Genomic DNA, 24,705 nt, shown 5'->3' on the forward strand with positions numbered 1-24,705 from the left:
TATTTTAAAACACTTTTTAATGTTTCCATAGGCAAACAAAAACACACACTTGCCAAACTACAGTGTTGTAAGACCAACATGCATGTCTTGTTCCGAATAAATACTTCTCTAAGTTTCAAACTCTCAGATAATTTCCAACTCTTCTCTGTAGTTATAAAATACATATGTACAAAATATCTGTATAAATATACTTAAGTAGATAAATATTAAGTTTTCACGACACCAAATTACTAGTAAAGGAAACACTGTTTTGGCTCTTTTCACTCATTATTGAAGGAGACGTATTCTAGGAGATGTATTCTAGGCATTGAACTGAGAAAAGCGTCCCATCGAAGCACAAAGTTAATGTCAAAAATAAGACTATAAGCCAGGTTTTTTAGTGATATTTAAGTGACAAGATAGAATTCTTTTATGTAATCAAATAAAAACAGCATTCCGTAAAATTTTAGAATAAGTTTAAAGGACATAGTGCTTGTATAAGTCAGTGATTTGCAAACAGTAAAAAAAAGCCAAAACAGGTTTCCAGTTACTCTCTTTTGAAAAAAAAAATGCAAAGTAGTTTCACACATCATATCATTCAATAGTACTTGTTTGAAGAAACTACATGTCAAGAACAAAGTGCATGGAATAGTTTTAAACCTCTAAGCCCTAATACTGACCGGTATGTCACTTCTCCTAATAATATTACAGCTAAATCAATCATAAAGGTCATGAGAATGTGGGAAATGATAATAAAAGATTAAATATGATACCTTTTTGTATTAGGGCTTGAGGGATTAATCTCTTTTGTATAATATGCATGTTGTGGTTTACTCATATTTCTCTGTGACACCAGTTTCAATTTTTCTTCCTTTTATGATTGTCACAGTGATACACATAGAATGAAGTAAAAATTCAAACTGGTTAAAAAACAAACACAAACCACAGCACACAAGACCATTGGCTATTTTCAAATCCCCCATTATACACTGTATTTGCTTCCCAGAACTTGCAAGTTTATTACAGAAGATTTGAAAACAGAGAATAGTTGTTATTTACTGAAAAAAAGTTGCTCAAACAGAAGATGAATTTTATCTTCAATGAAACTGCACAAAAATTCATTAACTGTCACAAAGGAATGAAAACAGCTTTCATTTAGTTGTTCTGAAAGTGTAGTTTCTTACATGAAACAAATGCCCTACAAAACAGTCCAACAAAAGGTATGAGATGTGAAAAACTGACTAGACAAAAAAAAAAACATGTTTTTACACCCAGCCTACGTCCAAAGATCAAGAAGACAGTTTGATATTTCACACTACAACACGTAAAAAATACCAGAAAACCAGTAGAAACTTGCAAAAATTATTTGTCACACAGTAAATCTTGCAAAGATTTGTTCTCTATGTAAAGCCTGCTTAGATTAAACCTACGAGATACTACATTATGTCATGGTGTCTGTTTTCTACCAAAAAAAGAACTTCCAAGTACAAGAACAGTGCATTTTCAAGTTAAGGATAAAGGCAATAAAGCAACTACAGAAATTATCCTGAAAAAATGAAAATCATATAAAGATACTGCGAGGTGAAGAACTAGATGAAAAAAGATCATGAAAGTTATGGATGTGACTGGTAGTTGTGAAAAACAGCCCGGAAAAAGAAATTGTGTTTCATAACACACAGAACTGTTCTCTAAAAGAAGTCAATTTATGAAAACTACACTGTTGTCATAGAAAGGGGCACAAGAGGATTATCTACTCAAGACCAGTTTTGTGCCTCATTCGACTTGGACTTTCACATAAATGCTTACAACTTCATCTCACCTGGCTAAGGCGCCTACTTCAAAAGTTATTGAAACCTTTTGGGTACAGTGCAAATATAAAGGAAATCTGACTGATCCAAACTTGAACAAACACCTAACTGCAAATTAAGAACCTGGCACAACACATATACCTTATTCAACAATAAAACTAAGACCAGACTGTTTTCTAATTAATCATCTAGGATCTTTCATGATAAACTTAGAGAACCATCAAATTTAACCCCACCACACAGTTTTCTGAGCTATTCAAATATCGACAATCCCTCACAGAGAGCGATGGAAGCCCGCTTCCAACCTTTTTTGATGACCAAACAGCTTGCAGCCAACCGCAGGTCGTGCATATGCTCTAAATATAACTGGCGTGAGCCTGTTCCAGGCATTCACATAGTGGAGTGCAGCACGAAGTCAGAGAGTGTTGTTTTTTCTGCTTGCATCTCTTTGCGCCATCCCCACGATCTGAATGCCTGGAACAGGCTAACTTGGTGTGTATGAAAATTCCTTTGTTTTTAAACAACTCCCAGACACAAAAACCAAGATAGCAAGGCCATGAATCAAGGAATATCTTCAGTTGGTGAGCAGTGCTGTTGCTCTTACACCCAAAAGCTACATGTTCTTTGAAAACATTGGAAGAAAAAAAAAATACTGTTGGTTCAAAACAACTTAACAGGTAAAGCTGCCATAGGTTCTTTAAAAGACAAAAGCAGTTTCCTCCAAAAGACCCAGCCTTAGCAATTTCTTTCTGTGATCAAAATTACTATTATCTTTGATAAAGACAGGTCATTAAAAACAATCAAAGCTGACAAAAATAACTTTGGACTTGCAATAAGTTCACAATTGCCATCAACTTCCACAAATAAGATAATTAAAGACATCAATTTACACACGTACCTGACCAGCTGAAATAAATGAACTTACAACAGAAGAGTTCTACTCCCTTTGCACCCTAGCACAATTTTTTTCAGCTCCATTTAAACGTTTGTGTATGTGTGGATAAATTCTACAATCAAATTAAACCTCTTTGAGAGCCCTCCATCTTTCTTACCAATTTACACCATAAAACCTTACAATTGTCTTGTTGTACAACTTTTTCATTTCAGCACCCTAGGATGCACAAGGGTGGGCATAAATCTCTGCTGTCATTCAGCTGTTATTCTGTATAAAGTATCACGTTGCACAGTGACCAACACAAGACATGTTGCATGCAAAAACTAAGTTTAGATGTCTATCAAACTGCTCAAAGAACTGAGCAACCTTGTAATATGACAAGTATAATAAACGGTTGAGTATACAACTTTTCTCTCCAGTCTAAAAGGTACAAGCCATCAGTTCCTCGTCACTTCAGAGATATACTCTGCTACTTGTAGAAACAAGTCGTTAACTTACAACAACCACGCATGGATCCAAGGTCTCTGATAACTGGCCGTGAAATGCAGAATCATTGTTGAATCCTCCATAACTGGCTTAAACATCTAATCTGTACTTGCCAGCATCAGTTGAAAAGCTGGATAGGAGTTCAATAAGCAAAGCCCGGTTCTTCAACTGGTGCTAGACTAAACGATGGGTTCATCTGCATTGTAGGAATGGGTCTAAACGCCAACACAGCAGGATCACATGAGCGACTATGTCTAGGGTTAGATATACTCTGCAAAGATCAAAGTAAAATGAAAGAATGTTAATATCACACACACCAAGAGAGAATAAAGGGACAGAGGTCAAGGTAATTTTAGGCCGTTGGCCGGGATATGTGAATTTCACTTGAGTTATTTTAAGAGGTTGTAAAATTACTGGGCATCCACAAATTTTAATTGATTGTTGGAAACATCACGAAGTACACACATAGCCACCTCAAAGTAAAAATTCAGATTATTGCCATGACGACTGTTGACTTCTCTCTTGACAATAGTGAATGAAAGTTTCCGACCTCCCCGGAAACCAACTTGTGATTAATTCAAGCCTTTAATTGGTCTAAAAATAATTTTGGTGAAATTCACATGTCCTGAGGGCTAGACGGGGCACTTGTCCCATTATTTTTCTTGTACACATTTTACATTTGTGGATACGACACCCATTTACAGGGTAAATACTGTGAAGTCTTAATAAGTACTGTTCCCCTCTTAAAGAAGATGGAATGTATATGTACAGTCTGGAGGCCCTGGTAGGGTAAATTTAAACAAGCGACATGGCCTTGAAACAGCGAAACAGGAGAAATAGCAAAAAACGACACAAAGATGGGTTGAAACTACAACAGCGATAGAGAAAAGCGCAAAGACAATGGTAAAATATAGACAGCAACATGGCTTCCTCCTCAATACATGAAACTACACGTTTTGAAATTCAGACTAGGCACATAGAGGGCCCCAGTCTAAAAGGGTATAGCTTGACATGATCTGTGCCCATTTTGGTCAGGAAGCAACTGTCTGTGCAAGAAACAGATGTAGACTTCTCAGGGGACAGATGTAAAAATGGGCATCGAGGTCAGGGTTTAGTACCTAAAAATAGTGAAATATGCATTATGAGGAGTATTCAGCCCGACCCACACTCATTTCTGAAAAGTAAGCTTCATTATTTTGGTAACTAGGTTTGGGATGACTAAGTTAAGGTTAATCTAACCAGTAAAACTTTGTTACATGTAATGTGCTTATGGTAAACCTACAACCAGAACTCCACCAAGTAAATCAAACCAATGACAGTGGCAAGTCGGTACAGCTGTACATTGTACAGGTAGTTTAAATTACACGATACAACTTGTGCTGCATACTCATCGTAACAACATTGCATGTGACAGAGTTGCACTATGTAATTCAGCGTGAAGGTTTTTTGCAGACGAGTGTCAGAAAGTTTCAGCCCTCAGTGTAAGACTTACCCTTATTCTGATGGCTCTTGGTCTAGTCACTCCATGATTGTGCTTCTTAATCACCACAGATTTCTAGAAAGGAAGATTAATTTCAAGGTTACTCATTGTACTGCCATCTTAAGAGGAAAAGCCAGAAGGCAAGATAACTCCAAGTTTATTTCTGGATCATTTATCAGGAAAACCATCATAGCTGTTTTCACATTTACAGTACTTAGGTAAACTGAGAGAAGAGATCACAAGGCATTAGTATCAAAAGATAACTTGCACTACTTTCACACTCTCAGCAAGTGGTTGGAATAGTACAGCAAATCTTTAGCAGAGAGTAAAGATTGGGATTCATATTTTGCTACAAAATCAGTGGATTAGAATAAAAAGTACTATTTTCTTTATTAATTCACCTTGTTTTAAATCAGTCAACTAAAAAGGTGGACCTATTGAGCTTGTGGGGGTGGATGTGGGGGTGTGAGTGTACCTGTCACACCCATCTTCCCTACAGGCCTGAGAGATTTGCTGAATTAAAATGGATTGTACAAAATTCAGGCAAACAATATATTACACTGTAAATTTTTCTTTCTTTTACAAGCCAGGTTAAGCTTCAGTAAAAAAGGCTACAAAACATGTAACTTGTTCTGTAACACTACAGCAAAACAAGTTGAAAAGCTACGTTGCACATTTTACTACCCACATTCAAACCTGTTAACAGTCTGCCGACATGTTGCGAGACAGGATTGACGTGGGTGGTAAAACACATAACATCGCTATTCAACTCATTTTGCAGCAATGTTGCAAGACAAGTTGAATAATTTTTGTAGCCCATTTTACCATACCTTTGGTAAGTTTAGGACATGTCATGCATGGAATAATTTTCTGTGGCAGTTTAATTAAGTGCAAAAACTGCTCAAAATGTGCTGCTGATTGAACCTTGGAAGCGGTAGCCCTTATTTTACACTCGAGGGATAGAACCTGATCAAATACATGTCATGGCTAACACACTTATGAAGATGATGCATACAGCTGTTGGTTCAATAATATTAGGGAAAGTTGACTTGGATTCAGACCCTACTGTAATTAAGACATTCATCTCTACCAGTTTGCCATGGGCTTTAACAAAGGCTCATAATAGCAAAATGCACTGAAGTCTCAAACTGTCTGCATTTTCCCATTTTTAACATTAGTTACAGTCTGATGAAATTTCTGCATGATTGCATCAGGTTACAAGCCTTGGCTATAGTGACACCTATGCAATCAATGTGAACATCGGGTGTTCTGTAGCACAGCCAATCACAGCTTGATACCTATTTGAACTGAACACATCTCATTGTCACCATGTTGGAACAACTTCGGAGCAGTGGCACAATTAAGCACAAAAGATCAGGTTAATCACAAATGCATGATTTCATAAGATACTTGAAGGTCTCGACCAAGGGTGAAACGTAGCGAGAAAAGTGATTGTAAGCAATGACGCAAACAGATGAGGCAATTTAACGGGTTACCAGTCATGCCAAAAGAAAACAAATACAACCCCCATAGCTGAAAGATAACAATAACTTCGCAGACTTTGTTGTACAGTTAGCTGGCATGTGCCTAAAATTTTTCACCACTTGACAATGGCATCAAAAGAAGCAAACAATCCGAGGCTGTTTTAAATCTTTGGGCGTCATGCACTTAATTGTTCTGTGGCATTTAATTCTACCTACACCGGAATAAAACAATCTTGATCCTCAAAATTTAGACTCTTCGAGGCAAAATGATAAAATCTCGACGTTTGAACAAAGACACTCGCTGAACCTACCTGCTGCATTTTCTCAAAGTTCAGTGAAGGTCTTGAAACGGTTTCCCTCGAGGCAAATGCCTCATCCTCAGCGAAAACCAGCCGATGTTTTTTTCTCAAGTGACCCTCGCTTGTGTAAGTGGTTGGCCTTACTATAGAGGAAAATGCCGAGTGCTTTGACAAGACAGTCACTTTTCCAGGTGGACTTGAGCTTAACACAATTCGTCCACTTTTCTTGCTGCACAATTCTTTTATCTCATCGTCGCTCGATGAACTATCATTGCCCGAGGCAAACTGTTGTAAAAGTTTATGAGTATTTACTTGAGACCACTTGCGTTTCTCAGGCGCTGTATTTTCCCTAGTGGGTATCTCGATCGGCAAAAATCCAGTCTTTTCCTCTCGGGGGTCTTTCTCTTTACTTATCTCTTCTCCTGAAACTCGCCCTCCTGGTAGAGGGGAGTTAATTTTAAAAGCTTCTGGCTGGACATAATTGTTGTTCAATTGCAATGCTGCATCTGTCAAGGGTGAATGAAAGTGAAAACGACAATATATTAAAGATAAATTACTGTCAGTAGTCCTTTACCCAAAATTATAAAATTTATCCTACTAAAATTACCTCCATTTATCTCCTTTAATTCGTCATCTTCGTCGGTGCTTTCCTGTAGGTCGGACCCGTCTTGTAAAAACAGCTGAAATCAAATTAAAAAAATCAACATAAAACTTGATGTGTAAGCGTTTTAGACAACTCAAAAGTTTGAAATGCATGTGGTTTCACAGGCAGTAATGAGCTCTGTGTGCACTCGGTGTTCGAAAGAATCTTGTGTTCTCTTTTACCTGCGGTTCATAAGGCTTTACTTCATTGATGGACTGATTCTTAAACTTTAGGGCCAAAAATTTCAGCATTTCTTGTCCAGAGATGTCGCTCGTTCAACTTATGATGGCGGGAACGGAGAGGACTATTTCCCGCGAGTTCCAGGGGCGTCAGGTTGACGTCAAGGCGTCTGTGTATTAACAGAAGCAAAGAGATTTCATTTTAAAATTGCCACCAATATAAATGAAATTTCAAAACGCTTAATTTCCCAGCCCTTCAGACGTCTTCATGACTCAAGAGTCCAAAACCCATTTAAATGCACTTCTCGTTCTTGTGGTCGTGCGATCAAAAACACATCTCGTTTGCGTTTCCTTCGTCACAACCGGATAAATTTACGAACCACAAGAACTTGGAGTTTGTAAAACGCCGTCAGTAGTAGAAAACGTACCCAGCAAAAAATGAAAAACGTAGAGCCAACCCGCTCAGCTATATTAAAACCGGCGCTACCATCTTCGATTCATCGCTGTGTTTGCATTGGGTTGATATGGATTACCGTGATAAATTTCAAGAAATGAAAGGAACAACGTGGCATGCAAAGCCAAAACAAGGCAATTTAACAGAAGGTTTCTTACACTGAAGGTGGAAGGTTCAATTTAAGTGATAGAAAAACGCCGTTGGTAAACGAGGGAAGGACATTCGAGCTTATCGTATGCAAAGCTGCATCAAAATTCAGGTTTGAAAGCCAGTTCATGTGTTCCATGAAAAAACAACCGGCTTAAACTTCAAAAACTGTAACGTCGGTTTTTCGTCCAAATAAACGAAATTTCACAAAAATCACTGTTTAACCTGCCTCTTTGATTCAGGGGAAAATGTAGAAAGTCTAGCGAACGAAGAAATTAGCTAAAAGCCTACGTCCAACTCACAATAGCTAAGGCCAGGTGCCGTTCACAAAGAAATGCGTGTTCGGTGTTTCTGCTTCTTCGCTCCCCTGCGGCAAACTACATCTTCGCCGAATTTTCATTAGAAGGTTTTCCAACAACGAAGGAACTGGTAAAAAGTATTTCCTACCGACAAAACGATTTGTAGAATTTCAAGAACGGTGAAACGATGCCCAGAAACCCGAAATTTTATACACAAAGTGCGTAGTGCGTAAGGCAGTTAGATGTGTTCAACGCCATTTAAAAGGGTATTTACGCAAGGCAGTAAGTCCATGAAAGGAAGAAATGACAAACACGTTTGACAAAGAGACATTCGAACAGATTACCTTCGAGAGAAGCCAGAAAATTTACACCGTAGTTTGTAGCATCTTACAACTGCTTCCAGATAGTGTTTGCAAAGCGGGCTAAATGAACACCCGTGAACTAAATAAAGCTCATGGGACCGAATTTAAAGCGACGTGATTGGTCACTTTCCTTGAAAGCTGTCCATTCACAGATCGCTAGCTTGACAGTCGGTGTGACCCACAGGGCAAAAAATGCCAAAAGTACAAATGAGTGAAAAAAAATACTGTAGTATCAATTTACGGCGAAAAAGGCTTTACACACAGGTTTGGACACGACAATACCTTCTTTTCTAGCCATAGTTGTTTTTCTTGTAAATCTACATTGGATTTTTTAATTCCAAGCCGATTTCATAACTTGAAATTGAAATTTGCATTTCTTTGCACAATTTTTAAAAGGCTTTTCAATGGCCGTACGTAGCTCTTTTCAAGCAAGTCTCAGCTGGTTGGAGTGTTGGAGGCGTGATGAGATAACATTTCATTTGTAAATATTCACCTGGTTCGTACCACAAGTTGCTGGGCATAAACGCTAAAACCCCTTCTTCAAGCTGCTCTTTGATGCTGATTTGAGCGATATTATAAAGAAAAATTTCTCAAATGCCCCAAACGCAACAAAATAGTAATTGTACCTTTGAACATCAAATGGCCCACCGACATTCTTGTCTCGTGAATTACATTAAGACTTTTGTCACGCCACGATGAAATTTTATCCGCTTTGAAAACCGAATAGGCGCCAATATTCCCCTGCCACCCTTATCAAATTTCGTTTTTGCAATACTGTATTAAACTACATAATACAAATAAAGCTTATGTTGTTGTTGTTGTTGTTGAAAACGCCATGAAACTTGAAATGCACAATACACGATTTAAGGATTTGGACATCGTGAAATCATTTTTTCAATTACAAAATTAACACGTTTGTTCTCGTCTATCAATAATGAATCCAGGGGGAGACGCGGCGTGGAGAAAAATGAGTGTCTACAGTGGTTGATTTTGCAACTGAAACTGCAAGTTTTTTGGTTCCCCTCTGAATAAATTAAGAGAACTAACTTAAAGCTACCTACTATGGTACTAATTAAAATACAACTAGCATAAATTAAGGCTGATCTCGTGAAGAATTTACCGGAAACTTGACTTTAGGCTTTAGTTATGAGATGGATCAGTCAAAAACTCAATGCATGCCTCTATTTGGGGCCTTGGGAATATTTTATTTCCTTTTCTTACAATTCGTCCTAGATAGAACAGCAAGCAAAACTCCGACAGTCATGTAATATAAAAGCCTTTCTGTCTTCTAGATAACTGAAATCATGTGGTGATCATACACCCGTCATCCATGACCCTCAGACCCTTTGGAAACGAAGAAAGGTCGTACAAATTAAAGGTACGTGGATTTTACTACGTCAATTTTTACGTTCTCCTCGTCGTTTAGTTTGTCGCTTGTTTATTTCTAAGGGTGACGGTTCCTTTGTCTATTTGTTCAATATTACCGTAAGGTCTCTAACTAGCTCTAAAAAATAAACTTAGTTTCTTTTTTTCCTCACTATGTTTTTCTCCTCGTTTCCTTTCCTGGCTTCGTTTTCTATCTCGCAAGTGTCTTTGCGTTTTCGAGCGTTTTAGCATGTTCAGTTTAAACTTATTTGAAACTGAAGACGATTTCCTTTGAAAAGATCTCAGGCGAGCTTGTTTTAAAAGTCTTCCACCTACTAGTTTAGTTCCTGTCTCTCAGATGGAAGTGTTGTATACAGTTAAACAGCGGCACACAAGAAGACATAATGAAATCTTCAATGCTTATCTTATTCAGCGTGAAAATTAACCTTGCAAGAGATAAACATGAAGCCGATAGAACCCAAAACAGAGCTGGTTTGTAGCCGTCGACAGCTATTAAATTACATCTATCTACTGTTCTCCGCTCTAAATTGTTGTCCTTTTAGCCAGACATTAAAACTTACTCAAAGCTTCCTACTGCCAAAAAAAAGACACAATCTTAAAGCTTGTCGGTCATTTAGAGATCACTTACCGGAAACTTGACTTTATATTATAAGTCAGGCATGAGGACCGGATCAGCTAGTATTAACTTCCCTTTTTCGATCCCGGTTACTGGTTACTCACTGGAAGATGTACTTCAGTTTGTTACAACAGTCAGCCGTCTAGCAAATAGGGCACATGATAAGCACGGTAATAGATTTTATCTTCTTCAGGTAACTGAAGTCATGAGATCATCATATGTAGGTGAGAGTGAATCTTATGACCATAAAAAGTGAAGAGAGGTCGTACCACAGACTGGACTTAACGTCAAATATTGCTTTCTACCTATCGTTTTGCTTTTGCTGTTGTTTTTAAGGACCTCAATCTTTTTCTTTTGTACTGTTGCAACAGTTGAATGGCAACTAACGCACACTGTTTTTTTCATAAGAATATATCTCAAAAGAATATCGAGGCTGAAATTTGTGAAATCTTTAGAATATTATAAGAATAAACCCCAAGCTGTGATTTTGAAAAGGACATAATTTTTTGTGTTGAAAATTTGTAAATACAATAAAATGTTTTTAACCTAGCCCGCCAACAAAACGAAAAAAACCTGCACAAACTATAATTGACACCCCTATATATTCTAAAAGGGAAATGTCATAAGCTATGTCTTAAAATCTGCAGAAAAATAATGGTATTCTGCCTGGGCCGGAAAAAACAACTTTCATATAACAAAAGAGGGTATTAGTTAGGCAGACTCAAGAATTCAAAGTCCATTTATGTGTTAACTTCTTCATGATCTTGCGGGGAAAAACGTGTGTGTAAAAGGGTATTTAAATATAGTAATCTTACGAATTGACTTTCAATTATCCTAAGATTTTAGTTTTTTTTCTCGATCGACGTCATTTCATTAGGGAGCTTAGGCAAGAACGATGACGACAGCATCGAAAACGTCGAATAACTATTGATTTTATGGGCACAACAACAGCTCTGCACGTACATCACGTGCAGCAACCATCGAGTTATGGATGTAAGCGGGAGGTTGCTTCGCACGAAAGAAGGCGTAGCCCCAGCCGAGAGCAACTGTAGCTTCTTGAGCGCTTAGCAAACCTCTCAACTTTTTTATAGCAACAACAACATCTGCCATCTGCGCGCGTTATGGCGCATGCAAATCACTCTTGCATCTTTTCGCTGAATAATTTGTTCGCTGTCTCAGTGAGAATTGTAAAACCTGTTTACGTCCGCTCAACGGTTTTGTAAACTGTCCCTATCATATATTAAGACTAAAACCTTTGCAAACTATGTGTCAATAAAACGAAATATAATTGCGTAGAAAGTGACGATTTCCCCCTCTTTTTAGCTTGGGTCATAGAGTACTTAAGAATTCAACTCCATCAAAATTCGCTTACTCTAGAAAGGCTAAATAAACGTGATAACATTTGAAAGTGAATGGAAAATAATTTTGCGTTGACGCTTTTAATGCCGTCATCGTCTTTGTTCCTCAAGCTCTAGCTGTTCATGAGACCCGTCAAACAAGGACTCTCAACCTAAGACTTTGAACACCTCCATTTTTGTCTGTTTACGACTTTAAAATCAATACGTGAGCCCCAAATTTGAATTAGAGATCCAAATAGGATGGTCAAAAATAGGATCGCGTCACCTAGATGTATCCAACAAACCCCCGATTATTTTAGTTAATCATGAACATAGACTAGCGAACTAAGTACTCTAAAACCGAAATTGAACCGCATAATGATCGCGTAAAAACTTCACAAAATTTTCAAAGTATAACTTTCTAGTTCTCTTAAACCATAACTTGAAGCACCTTAGCGTATGGACTAGCTCAAATGTGCTTTTTTTAATAGTTTAACCTTCTTGTGAGAGGGTTATGACGCTTACTAAAAATACTGACCCGTAACGGCGAGGAAGGGTGGAATTTTTGATAGTATTTTCTGGATCCGCCCTCTCAGTTAACTGTCAGTCTATCTTAGGAATTATAAAAAAACCGCACTTTTTAAGCCTGAATCGCAGACGATGAAAAAGATCATCGCCTTTTATGTCATAGGAATGTCATCTACCGGTAACGTGATTTGCTGGAGCTCTAGCTCTCACTCCTCCTCCTCATCATCATCATCATTATTAGTAGTAGTAGTAGTAGTAGTAGTAGTAGTAGTAGTAGTAGTAGTAGTAGTAGTAGTAGTAGTAGTAGTAGTAGTAGTAGTAGTAGTAGTAGTAGTAGTAGTAGTAGTAGTAGTAGTAGTAGTAGTAGTAGTACTATTATTATCGTTGTTGTTGATCGTCGATCGAAACCTGTCCATCAATACCCTTGCTCATACTTAGAAAAGTGTTTTCTATTTGTTTTAGAATGTTATCTTAAGAGTATCAAATAAATTGTTTTATTATTATAAAAATAATAGTAATAGTAATAAGCGGTGCAATTCAAAATTAAGTTGCGCCTTCCGTGATATCGATCAAACAGTGTTTCAACTATTTTGTACTGTCTTTGTGTGGGAGTATCCCGGGGGGAGTATCAATCATTAGAATGAAAGATGTTATTCATCGTGGTAACTTTTGGCTTGTTTATGGTTTGTTCCACGATAGTCATTTTGTTATTGATCGCAACGTGCCGACCCACACAGCGGTGAAGGGCGGTCGATTTATTACTGAGCGGAAGTTTAAGGAACACTGTGATTGCTTGAGATTGGTACATTACGAACCTCACCTTTGGTTGCACGCATTTTTGGCATTGTTAGTGACGATGAATGCAGTTATTTCTTTTAAAAATGTATAGAAAGGGGATGAGTTCTATCAGCAACACGATAATAAAAATACGTTAAGGCTTAGTTTTATTTTGACCTTGAGTTCCAGAAACTTTGGAACTTGCTGCCGCGTAAAGGTTAAGGGTAAAGGTAAAGAGTTCTTATTTTACGTCAATAGCTCAAAATAGTCATCTGACCAACAAACCTGTGACCGACGGTGTGTTCAATTAGGCCCTCACACTTCATCAGCTCTCAGCTTTAGTATTTAAAGCTATTTAAAGGTGCATGGAAAGGAAAGCAGTCGAAAGGAGGAAGATATAGTAGGAATAGGGGGGCCGTGAGGGCCCGAACGCCAACCTCCCCCACCCCCCGCTCCCCCCGCCTTAACTTAACGGCATAAAAGCAATAGGCTTAGATTGGTAAAAAAACAACTCTGCACGTGATCACACTTTTTTGTATATTTCTTTGCCGTCACTCTACGACTACGATGTGAAAATGCCTAATTTCTCGTTTTGTGGAGGACATGGACACGAGGCAACGACTTCCTTCCGTCTTTTTCTGAAGTTCGATCCAGTCTTTTAGAATTCAACTCCAGAAAAATTTGCCTACATTTGACGAATTGAACGAGTCGGAATAAGCGCGATAAAGTTTGAGGCAGCGCGACTTCACTGTTTAAGTGACGTTTTCCTAGTCGTCGCCGTCATAATATTAATGTGCGCTCCTGGCGGGGGAGTGAGTACGCCTCTAGTAAATAATACTGCGAACGCCTGTGTGTCTTCTCACTTCCAAATTGTTGGAAATTATCTTTGTCGTTCCAACAGGCCGTGTAGCTGTTGTGGAAAGACCAAGACCTTCTACTGAGGGTGCGGAATCTGAAATCTGACCTTAAAATGACAAAGCGAATTGAGACTAATACAATGTATGCACAGTGAGCTTTGAAAACTTGTTTAAAATGCATATTAGACTCTATTATCCATTAGAGACTAAAAGACTGGCTACTTTGTTACTTATTATATCATGAAAGACAGTTAGTATAGATGCACACAAGAGATATTACAAAATGCATTTCAACGGTAAAACCACAAGTTTTACAAACTTGACAGCTGGTTAAAATTGAGTCGGAAAAGGTCTTTGTTCTTGTTATCATGTTTTGATAAATTACACGGGATATGAGTTTCGTTCACAAGACTGTTCCTTAATTAAATGCGACAATTAAAATGCATGTAGTGTCGTCTGTAGAGTCTAAAAAGGAAAAAGGAGTAATTAATTTTCACTGACAAAAGGAAACTCTTTTTATCACGATGAAAAAAATGTTTTAAATCAGGGTATGCTTGATGGTGTTTAGATTCAGATCTAATATTGAATGTACTCCGAGCGCTTTTTTTCCAGTGGTTCAGTTCAGTTTACTTTTTATCTGTTGGACAGATATGATCGTCTGAGATGCAAAAAAGGTGCTGATAGACAGGTTTTTTTTATTGGGTAACCAAAAACCCTGTAGGGTATTCTGTTGGAAGCGCTTCTTAGGCCGGTAGAAGGCATCACGACCCATCACCATTTACATGATCGATGGCCACTTTAGGAATCGCCCGAGGATTCAAGTTTTTAACATTTCTCATTAAGAGAGAATTGAAAGAGGATTTCAAATAGTGTCTTTCAAACCCGTCATCCCGACGCAGAAATTTACGCAAAATCCCAAATCCCTTAATCTTGACGGTTTTTATCTGATGACCCATATCCTGAACAATTGCAGAGGCAGATAGGTGGATAAAAATTTGTACGTTAAAAACAGGCACTTGACTGATGGCCCGATCTGAGGAAATGAGGGCATTTCTCTCACCATTTAATTTACGATTGCAGTTACGTTCTTCCAGAATATTTTTAAAATAACATCTCCCCCTTTCCTAACAAACACCTTATTACAGCCCTCAAACGATCGAAATCCGGCGGATACGGAAAAACCTGTTGGGTACCCTCCAAGTACCAGTATACACGCGATGGACTACGGGACAGCCTCTCATGGAAAAGCTGGGGCGGTGCAGGAACATAGACATCGTACGAAAAGGCAAAAACTGGTTCAAATTTTGGTCATGAAACATTGAACTCCTTACTTTAATATAGAGCTTGACAAAACTGGCCAAAATGCTGCTTTCGGCCAAATGCGGGTTTAACATTGAATGTTAAAGCACGTTTTCCGGCGTCCTATCACTGACCATCTGCGCGCGTTGCAGCGTTTTTTTCTAATAATTCTGATTGGTCTATCGAGATATTAGCGTTTGTTGTGCGTTATACCGCTTGTAATTATTTCTGCGGTGCGGCGGTATTATTACACTGATTACGCGGATAACAATCTCGCAAAGATAAGACAAGCGCACAAGATGATAAGCGACATCCGTCAATAATTAGACGAACTATATTCCAAACAAAGTTCAGTTTTTGTTTTTCCAAGTAAGAAGGAAAGAATTAAGTCTTGTTGAAAGCGTTAAATGAAAACTTGCCTTCCCTTATCTCCTCTGCCATTTGTTCTGTTTTTAAACTGAGATTGAAATTTTACATTCAGTAGGCATATTGGACTTTACAAGTTTACACTAAGATAACGCAGGAACATAACGATTTAAAATACGAAGGCAAAACTTGCAAGAAAAAAAAATCGATATTTCTGTATTGTTACATTATCAAGAATAGTAGATGATTAAAAAATTATACATGTTGTAAAGGTGAACTACACAAAAAATTAAGATAAGCTGACTGCCGTATTCGGCAAGAGAAAAGAATTGTTTGTACATGTGCTCAAACAGTCGCCGATAATTTAATGAACTGAGCCACGAGCAGGTTAAGACAATGAATGAGGGCGTTAGCTAGCAATATAACTTTCAAGTGTTGGTCGAATGGGACTTTCAGTGCCTTCAGATTAACTTGAATTAATAACTTTTTGAAAACTTGCGATGGAGTGTAGGAGTTAAAATTGTTTTATAAAGCACAATCAAAAACCAGAAAAAATATTTAATAAAACCGATGGCTGAAGAGTCACAGGAGTTTTATTACTGTGGCCATCGCATCTTTTAAAATAGCGTGAGCTGGACCTTCTGATGAAAATAACACGGAGCAAAACTTAATTACCTGAATATAACTCTCTTGAGATATATGAGGAATATCGGCGTTATCTGGCCATATAGCTTGCACGAAAAGCAAATTGCTTTTTTTAAAAATCTATCATTAGCAACATATACTTTTCCATCTATAATTTGGGATGAACTCTTTAATTTCCATAAAGACCAAAAAATTAAGTCGAAAATTACAAAACAACGAATTTCAATAGACTGGTAAACTAGGTCTATTTTATCGAAGGGAGTTGTAAGTTTTACTAAGAATGAACTGAAAGCAAAAATCAAACTCAAGAGGACATTGCGAAACTGAATTGAACGAGAAACGTGGCTTGGAATTAGAGACATAACGCAGCATGAGGGCGTTGTCTGGCTGTATACGATTGCTCGCACAAAGGGAATTATACCTAAAAATATAAAAACTCATGTTTACAAAAGTACGTGTGTTAATGGTAATACTGAAATTTGAATCCATCTTCTCACTTAATTCAAGTTGTTGCAAAACAGGAAGAAAATTGAACCACTGCAAAAAATAAAATTAATTGGCACATGCAATTTCATGACCGTCAAAAGGAGCGGCATAGATACCGTCATTATCATAAAGTAATTTCCTCTTTGTTTATCTCAAGTAAACGCAAGGTGCTAGCTAGTATATTCACAAGGACATTGCGAAACAGCGGAAAATGGAAACATTTTGTCATATTAATTCCAAACGTCCCTAATTGTTCTCCACTGAAGACTATGTCCAACGTGAATTTGATTTTACTAAATCGTGGGGTTTTCGATACGCGTTTTTTGCTTTATTTCAACCTCATTTTCTTAATTTTTTTCGCTTTGTTACAGCTATCAGACTATTGCATGTCTAATTGTTTGCACAAACCAGGTAATGCCTGTAGCAGACAACAAAGCCGTTCTTTGTTTCGTCACATGCTAAAATGTTTCAGGTTACGTGGCTTCATGACCACTGTCGACAGGAGACTTGTGAAAGCCGCGGGCAAAAATCAAGAAAAAATTGTTCTTGTATTAAATTCTTTTTTTTTGTTGTAGCCTTTTTATATGAAAGCTAGAAATGGCCCATCTTTAATTTTTTTTTCAAGAAGATATCATACTAAGAACGTACAAAATTAAAAATTATTTTAAGCCGGAAGAATAACCGTTTTAATTAATAATTGTACTGAAATTCAGATTTAGTTGTCTCCTTTGCTATATAGCTCAAGAAACTAAATCGCAGAAGGAAACCAACAAATTTCATTTGGGGTCGTAGTGAATTCCATGTTGTGATCGCCGATGGCGGTTTTACTTGAGTATGAATATGAATCGAGTTTGTCATTGCTAAGGCGTATTTACAACATTTTGCTGCAAACCGTGATGGCGTAACAGACAATACTGAAGGAAACTGATGGAAAATGAAGTCCTTGACGTTCTCGAACGGCTTAAAATCAAACACAAACCTAAGAATTTTTAAATTACCGCTAAAGTACTTTTTGGACCGATTTATTCTGGTTGCAATGGTTTGGCTACAAATCTTTTTGTTTGTAAAGCAGACCGCAAAATGCCCAACAATTACCAATTTTAATTGCTATGACTACAGCTGCGAGTATGTGGTATTCCTTTGAACTGAATAGAAAATATATTAGGAGAATTACTCAATAACAAAAGACTGGAATTGAGCTGATTCACGATGCAGACATTTAAATATGGTCGAAATTAGGAATAAAATCGAACTCAATTAGCAAACGGCGGCTCGTGCCGTTCCCAGTATGGGATTTGAGCAAGTGACTTATACAATGGGCAGATCGTGGAAGACAGACTTTTGACTAAAGATGTGTGGGGAAATAACACAGAAATTCCCCCAAAGAGATGTAAGTTCTGCAAAGCTTCCGCGAGTAGAGGTTTTTCTTAAATGGACTTGAATGTACTTAAGTGGATCACTGATATAAACAATATATTTTCATTTTCAGTTTACTATCTAAGTTAGGAGATTGAAATGTTTCTTATCTTATTGCCATCCTGTCTCTTGGGCGAGTGAGCACTCACAACTAGGAAACTTACCGCTAAATCGCTACCCTTAATTGTAGTTACAAGGCTTCATTATAATCAGTTGTATTTCCAGGAAAAACTTAAGGCTAGTATATTACAGATTAAACTTACGAAGTAGGTATTTTTTATATGTTAAAACTTACTGAGATTTCCAATGGTAACTGAAGAGCCACCTTGCTGCGTTGGAGAGCAATCGCAGGTTAGAACTAAAGTAGACTATACTAGAGTAGATTTTAACACCATTGTAAGGGAAGAAAGATTATGAATATTTATATGCTATTGGTTCTAACATTTCACACCTCATGCACGAAACAACTTCCATGTAAAACGGCCTTGATTTCTTGTAAATCTAACCACCATCTGGCCACCAAAACTATTTACTGGCTTTTTTTAAACTAACCCAGATTTCGCTAGAGGCCGAGGAGAGGAAATTTCGGTTTGTGCGTACCGCATAAATGGAGTGACCGTATTGACTTTTTGCTCCTTCGTGTGTTTATTTTAATGACTGTAATAACGTTTTGTTTGCGCCTCGGAAATGGTACAGACTGTCATAAAAATGTGGTGTTAGCTTAATAGGTCACGTAGCATGGTTTGAGACTGCGACTGGCAAAATTTTTAGGACAGTAAAACGGTGGTAGGGTTACACGAGTCAAAAGTAATGTTATATGAAAATATCTACTGTTTTTCTTTATAGATACTGGAAATCTTCACTGAACGATGCACATGAACATAAACTACATTGGTTACTAATGCGCCATCATTAAACAACCAGGATGCATAGTTGTTTCAACGAGTTTGCCTGGGAACAGCCACACTCCTCCTATGTGTTCTGTGCTACGTTGTGAATAGCTAGAATATTCTCCTAATCAAATCCAGTAGCGCGCCCGTGCTTCATTTTCCAATTGAGCACGCTAATGACGTCAATGAACTAATACCCCGATTTGTTGTGAGCTTAGCAATCCTCCCAAGTGCATACATAACTTAATAGTACACGATGAAGCCTTTACCGTGTGCTTTATAACTAACATTTAAGAGAAAACTTTTGAACCGGAACCGGAAATGAGAAGCGAAGGACTTTGAGAAAGTCTAGGTTACGACGTGTGTAAATCATTATTTGCGAAGGTTTTTCGCTCAAAAAGAATTTTCCAGTGAATTAATAGTTTTTTAACTCAATATGGTTTTAAAACCTTTTTGAATGCTATCTTAAGAGACTTGAGTAAACACTTAACATAAGTGTAAGGTAAAAAAAATACAGTCAGATAGACGTTGACGCCTACTACTTTGAACGCGCGCTACAATAATAAAATTTTAAGTTAACTGCTGCCGCATTGATAATGTTATAAAACAATTGGTTGATGACACAGCTGTGCGTAAGTCGAGATATGAAGCACTTGGAAAGTTTTGTTGCTCTCTGCGCCTCGAGCAACTCTTACGCCTCTTAAGTGCTCTCCAAACTTCTCGCGTGCTTCTCAACGGTGTACCCCAGAGATTTGTTTCTTTCACCTGGAGAACATCACATGGTCGGAAAACAAAACACACAAGCTGTAAAGGTCTATTGAGTGTTTTAAGTTTACAAAAGGATGAGCTTGCGCATTGCTACTTTAAAAGCACAACGTCAACCTTTTCTCAGAGGTCTAATCTCGTACCCAGATCTCTTGTTGAAGAAGCCGTACGAGATTACTCAGAGGTCTTGGTGCCTACTTTGTAAAACCTTCTCAAGACACTACTCGTGTCGCGTAATAGCCTGTTCCAGGTTCTTATAGTGGGGAAGACACGAAAACATGGTCTTTCTATTATCCATGGCGAAAGTGAGTTTTCATGTTCCCGCTTCAGTCGATTCAGCGGACCCGACTATCTCGGAGCTTGGAACAGGCTAGTCGCGTAACAGGGAGGAGCGACGCCTGAGAACGAGGCAGAAAAACAAGCAAGAAAGCACAGCGCGAACTATGTAAGTTGTCCTGGTCAGTCTTGCTGCAGCATTTTACTTCTTATATCCATTATAACTTTGGCCCATGAGATCTCTTCAGATAGAAAATATAAAACAGCAGAGTTGACTTACGGTTGTCGTGCTGTCTACAGCCAGATTGATAAAGCTTTCCGCGTAAGGTATTCACAATGCTGTTTAGTCTGCGTATTGCCCTGTAGGTTTTGTCAAAAGCTATTTAGAGTGTAGTCAGTATGACGAGGCTCCTTTCTGGTTCTGAGCAGATATTGCCTTGTAATCTGGTTTGGATCTACTGATTTCCAATGATCGGCCTATCTTGCATCGTAATGGGGACGCCAAGTCGTTCCTTATGAAAAGACACGAGATCGCGTTCTATCACGTACTTTCACGAAAACACTCTAGTTTACCTTTTCCCTCGCCTGTTACGTCATTTTATGGGGAGCGATTTTCCGCATTCATGAATTTTTTAGTCACTCTGCTATCTTTAATGAAAATACAAGTATAATGATAGTCTAGCTATGTACTTATTCTCTCAATAAATGAGATTTCTTGCAATCTGATCTAATATTAATCTTGTTTTTTATAGTTTCGCAAGTATCACTAAGAGGCTACTTTGAAATTGCTGCATGATCTTCAAACTGAAAAAAAAAAAAATGAAATTACCAAATTCGGAGCAAGTTAGTTCAACTAGAAAAGACAATTGAGCAATTTCAAATCCCCAACAGGCTCAGCAGAATAGAAGGAGCTGCCATGGCCAGTGTAAAGAAAATCAACTTTGACGAACTGTGATCTCCCGGGAAGACTATAATCCTGGCTTTTCTGGTGCACGTGATCCCCAGAGAAAGAGAAATTTCAGTGCAGCGGTGAAATATTTATGTTGTCCTACCATAATCACTCCCTCCTACCCCTCCTTGGAGGCTTATTTGTTCACTAATAGCCCGGCAAACGCATGCTTATAACAACCAAGATCAAAAGATCTGGAATGCCATACCTCAAAGTCGTGCTTACTTTGTCATCAAGAATATAAAAATTCAAGATTCAGTGAAATCGTATTTAGTATAAAAAAAAAATAAATAAAAAAATAACGCTAACTGGGAATTTGCCCTTCTTTCAAGAATTGTCTAAGTATTTAATCCATCTACTAAACTGCATGAGGAAGCCAATTCTCAGTGTGAAATTACATAAATAAATAAATAAAAGGACGAATTTTATATAAATAAATAAAAGGACGAATTTCGATCCGCGTTAGTGAGACGATTGAGTAAATTGCGATTAAATATTAATTTATTCATTCTATATTTGGAGATTTCAGTCAAAGTTTCTCTTCTGCATCAATCACTACAGTTTACCCCGATAGATTATGAGAATTAAAAGTAATAGAAAATACTATGATCTCCTATCAAATTCTCTAAGACCTCTAAGCTAATTCTTTATGGAATGGTATGGAGATTAGTCTGAAAAATGTGTCTTCGGATATTGGGACTTAACGGATTTATCAGTTTCCTCCCAATAGTGCTGCTAATATTCAAGAACTATTCCAAATTTCACTTTGTTAAGTAATGTTCACAGGGGCACCTAACTACCAAATTCTTCCAAATACGCCAGAAATGTCTCAAATGGTTTTCTCCGTGCTTAAGAAGCCTGTTCGGTTAATTTGGAGTTGCCCTAAAAACTATTTATCTGTTCAGATGTCTTGGGGGAAGTTTGGTTCAGTGTCACGAAAGTCTTAAATGGCTTTTTCGTCTCATACGAAAGTGTTAGCTACCCTTATGGGTCCGGTCGAGAGTTTGAAGACACCATAAGTTGCCTTTCTCAAGCTTTAGAAATTTCTAGGCAATATTTGCTCCTTCGAACAGTTATTTTACAGAAAAAAGTCGCTGGGTGTCCCTGACGTTCAAGAGGTATTGTTTGAATTATGACATTAAAAGGTTTTGTTGACAGACTCAGAAATTAGAACCTGCTTTCAAAAACAGCATAACAAATAGTTGAGGTTTGTCCTACCATGTGAAAGTACTGCTGAAGAAGTTTTATTTGAATGATCTCTCTCCAGGGTTTGTCCACTCTTGGGAGAGTTCGGCTGTACACGGCTTGCTAATGATACTATTTTAGGGTGTCCATGGCAGCATGGAAACCAAATAAGGAAACTATACGGCCTAGACATTAGTCCATATAATTGCTACCTTGATGCAGGACGAATAGCGTGAGAAATGGGTTTCTCGTGCGCCTCCTTGGATTGGAGGACCCGGATGTGACTTTCCCACCCAACAAAAACAAAATGGCTTATAAGAACGGAAGTGCTTAAATAGCGACATTTGAAAGAAAAACTGTTTCTCCACACGTACAACTTAATTAACATTCGTAATATCCATTCGGCCACTGGGAAACATGACATAGAGATTCAGAAGACAACCAAAGATACCTTGCAATATTCGCAAAATCAGTAAATGTGGCGTCGAATGCAAAACAAATACAATTGAGAGTGAGATCGAAAACAATTAGGAAAAAGTTTCTTTTGCAAAAAAAAAAGAAGATAAGAAAAAAGAAAAAGAAAACAAAAAAAGGAAACGAAGCAAATAGAACAAACAACCACAATAACGGCGTTAGCAGCAGAACCATCAATCTCTCAGTATTTTGCCCGTGGCGATCGTCTCTATTTCCATAAGAACGGTATGCGAAAAATGCGGCCTGACAAATGAGATTGCTTATTTTTGGTAATAAAAAATATCGAATTGACTTCATGCCCTATATGACCTAGTAATGGTGAAACTAGTTGGGAAAATATTACAAAAACAAAACAAAAAGGGCAATATCTGGGGAACGTGTTTTGCGATGCAGTTGGTTGAAGTATTTAACCTCTTGACACGTTTTGCGAAACTGAAAGTGTTGTTAGTGATTGTCAGTAAAGTACCTTTGTCCTTAAAACAAAGTCCCCACCTTTAGTATATCTATGTCGCCTGCATGAATTACCAAATAAACACGACATGTGTTTGAAACAGTAAAAAAAATTACAAAGTTAGCTGCGAGTAGATCGCCGAACTTTCGAAACTGAGCTACAAAGCTGCAAAGGCCTGTAAATTAAATTAACCGAATGAGAAAGATTATTTTACGAAATAAAGTCTTGCGTGATCCGAAACAGAAACGTTCCTTAAGTGAAAGGTTTTATGAAAATTAGCCTTGTAAACAAGAAGGAAATTGACTAAAATATGCGTTATTAGCAACCATCTGCGAAAGGTGCCACTATACTTAAGCTTTCGTTTTTTTCATAAAGACCGGTGTATTACCAGGGAAAGAAATAAGCAATCCATCTTTACCTCGTATGCTTGACGAAGACAATCTTTCAGGATTAAGGTTTCTGTTCGCAAAGTCTAGGACCAAAGTGCACCTAAAGTATTCCTTTAAACAACACGTAAATGTGAAACTGATAGCATAATCGATATAGGAGGGCGTTTTGTTTCTTTTCGCATGATATTTGATTCTAAGAGAGGCTGTGACCTAAATTGCAATCAGTGAGTGGATATAGACAGCTGAAAAAATATCACTTTTCATAACACTAGTTCACAGATTAGGATGCCAAGTTTCGAGTTTCTTCGGGTACTCCAGTTTTCCGGTCAAAAACCACAACACTTCTAAATTCGATCTGGAACGCATCTTATGCACGGCCACGTTTAAACGAGTCCATGAGAACTCCTAAGTGCATAGTGGGTAAACAAATTACAATTTTACAATTACAATATATAGGGACAGAGTTCTCACCTGGGGTGGGCACTCAACAAAGTTTTATAAGGGGAGGATCGGCCTCGAGGTCCAACCCTTTACTCTTATAGACACCATTTTTTGACAAGAAAGGTACCCCTTTCATATACCTTTTAGTACATATCGGTTATGATGAGTTTCCTCACACGACTGGGTCGCTGTTGTGTCTAATATTCTTGGGACGCAAGCCCTTCTTTTTAAATTCATTCCCCAAAACGTTCCCATAGTCCAATTCAGTACGACTCTGACCCAGTCTCAAATTATTGCGCTCTCGGAAACGTCACCCCAAAACGAGAAGGAAACTGGGTAGAGTCAACTTTCGCAAAGACTTATGGGACTTTTACTGGGGACAGGGAAAACAAATTGGTGAATAGCTCTACTAACGCGTCCCCAGTAGCGATCCCAGAAATCTTAGTTGCAAAAGCTAACTCGCCCCAGTTTCCTCCTATTTTTTAAAGCGGCGAATGAATCTCTTTTTGTACTACCGTAAATCCTCTATTAAGCCCACCCTCTTAAATATATAACCCACCTCCCTCTAATAAACCCTTCTTTTCAGGGGAAGAAGGTTAATTAGCCCATTCTCCCCTCCCTTAATTATTCTTCACCTATAAATGTTAGACTGTATTA

At 37.9% G+C, this 24,705-nt stretch overlaps 1 protein-coding gene across 3 annotated transcripts; it reads right to left on the reverse strand.

The window, feature by feature from the left end:
- Nucleotides 1–23,768, reverse strand: LOC140942877 (uncharacterized). 3 transcript variants are annotated; one of them, XM_073391892.1, is made up of 6 exons: nucleotides 23,637–23,768; nucleotides 7,257–7,423; nucleotides 7,039–7,111; nucleotides 6,444–6,937; nucleotides 4,661–4,723; nucleotides 1–3,439 (listed from the first exon to the last, which is right to left on the reverse strand). In XM_073391892.1, the coding sequence occupies exons 2-6, from the start codon at nucleotides 7,323–7,325 to the stop codon at nucleotides 3,311–3,313; spliced, it is 828 nt and encodes a 275-aa protein (XP_073247993.1). In that variant the 5' UTR covers nucleotides 7,326–7,423; nucleotides 23,637–23,768; the 3' UTR covers nucleotides 1–3,310. The 3 variants fall into 3 exon arrangements, with proteins under 3 accessions (XP_073247993.1, XP_073247994.1, XP_073247992.1); XM_073391893.1 differs by lacking the exon at nucleotides 23,637–23,768 and adding an exon at nucleotides 20,440–20,578; XM_073391891.1 differs by lacking the exon at nucleotides 23,637–23,768 and adding an exon at nucleotides 8,498–8,600.
- Nucleotides 23,769–24,705: the final 937 nt, after the last annotated feature.

The sequence above is a fragment of the Porites lutea genome, chromosome 7 (assembly GCF_958299795.1).
Source record: "Porites lutea chromosome 7, jaPorLute2.1, whole genome shotgun sequence".
In the NCBI taxonomy this organism is placed as follows: Eukaryota; Metazoa; Cnidaria; class Anthozoa; order Scleractinia; family Poritidae; genus Porites; species Porites lutea.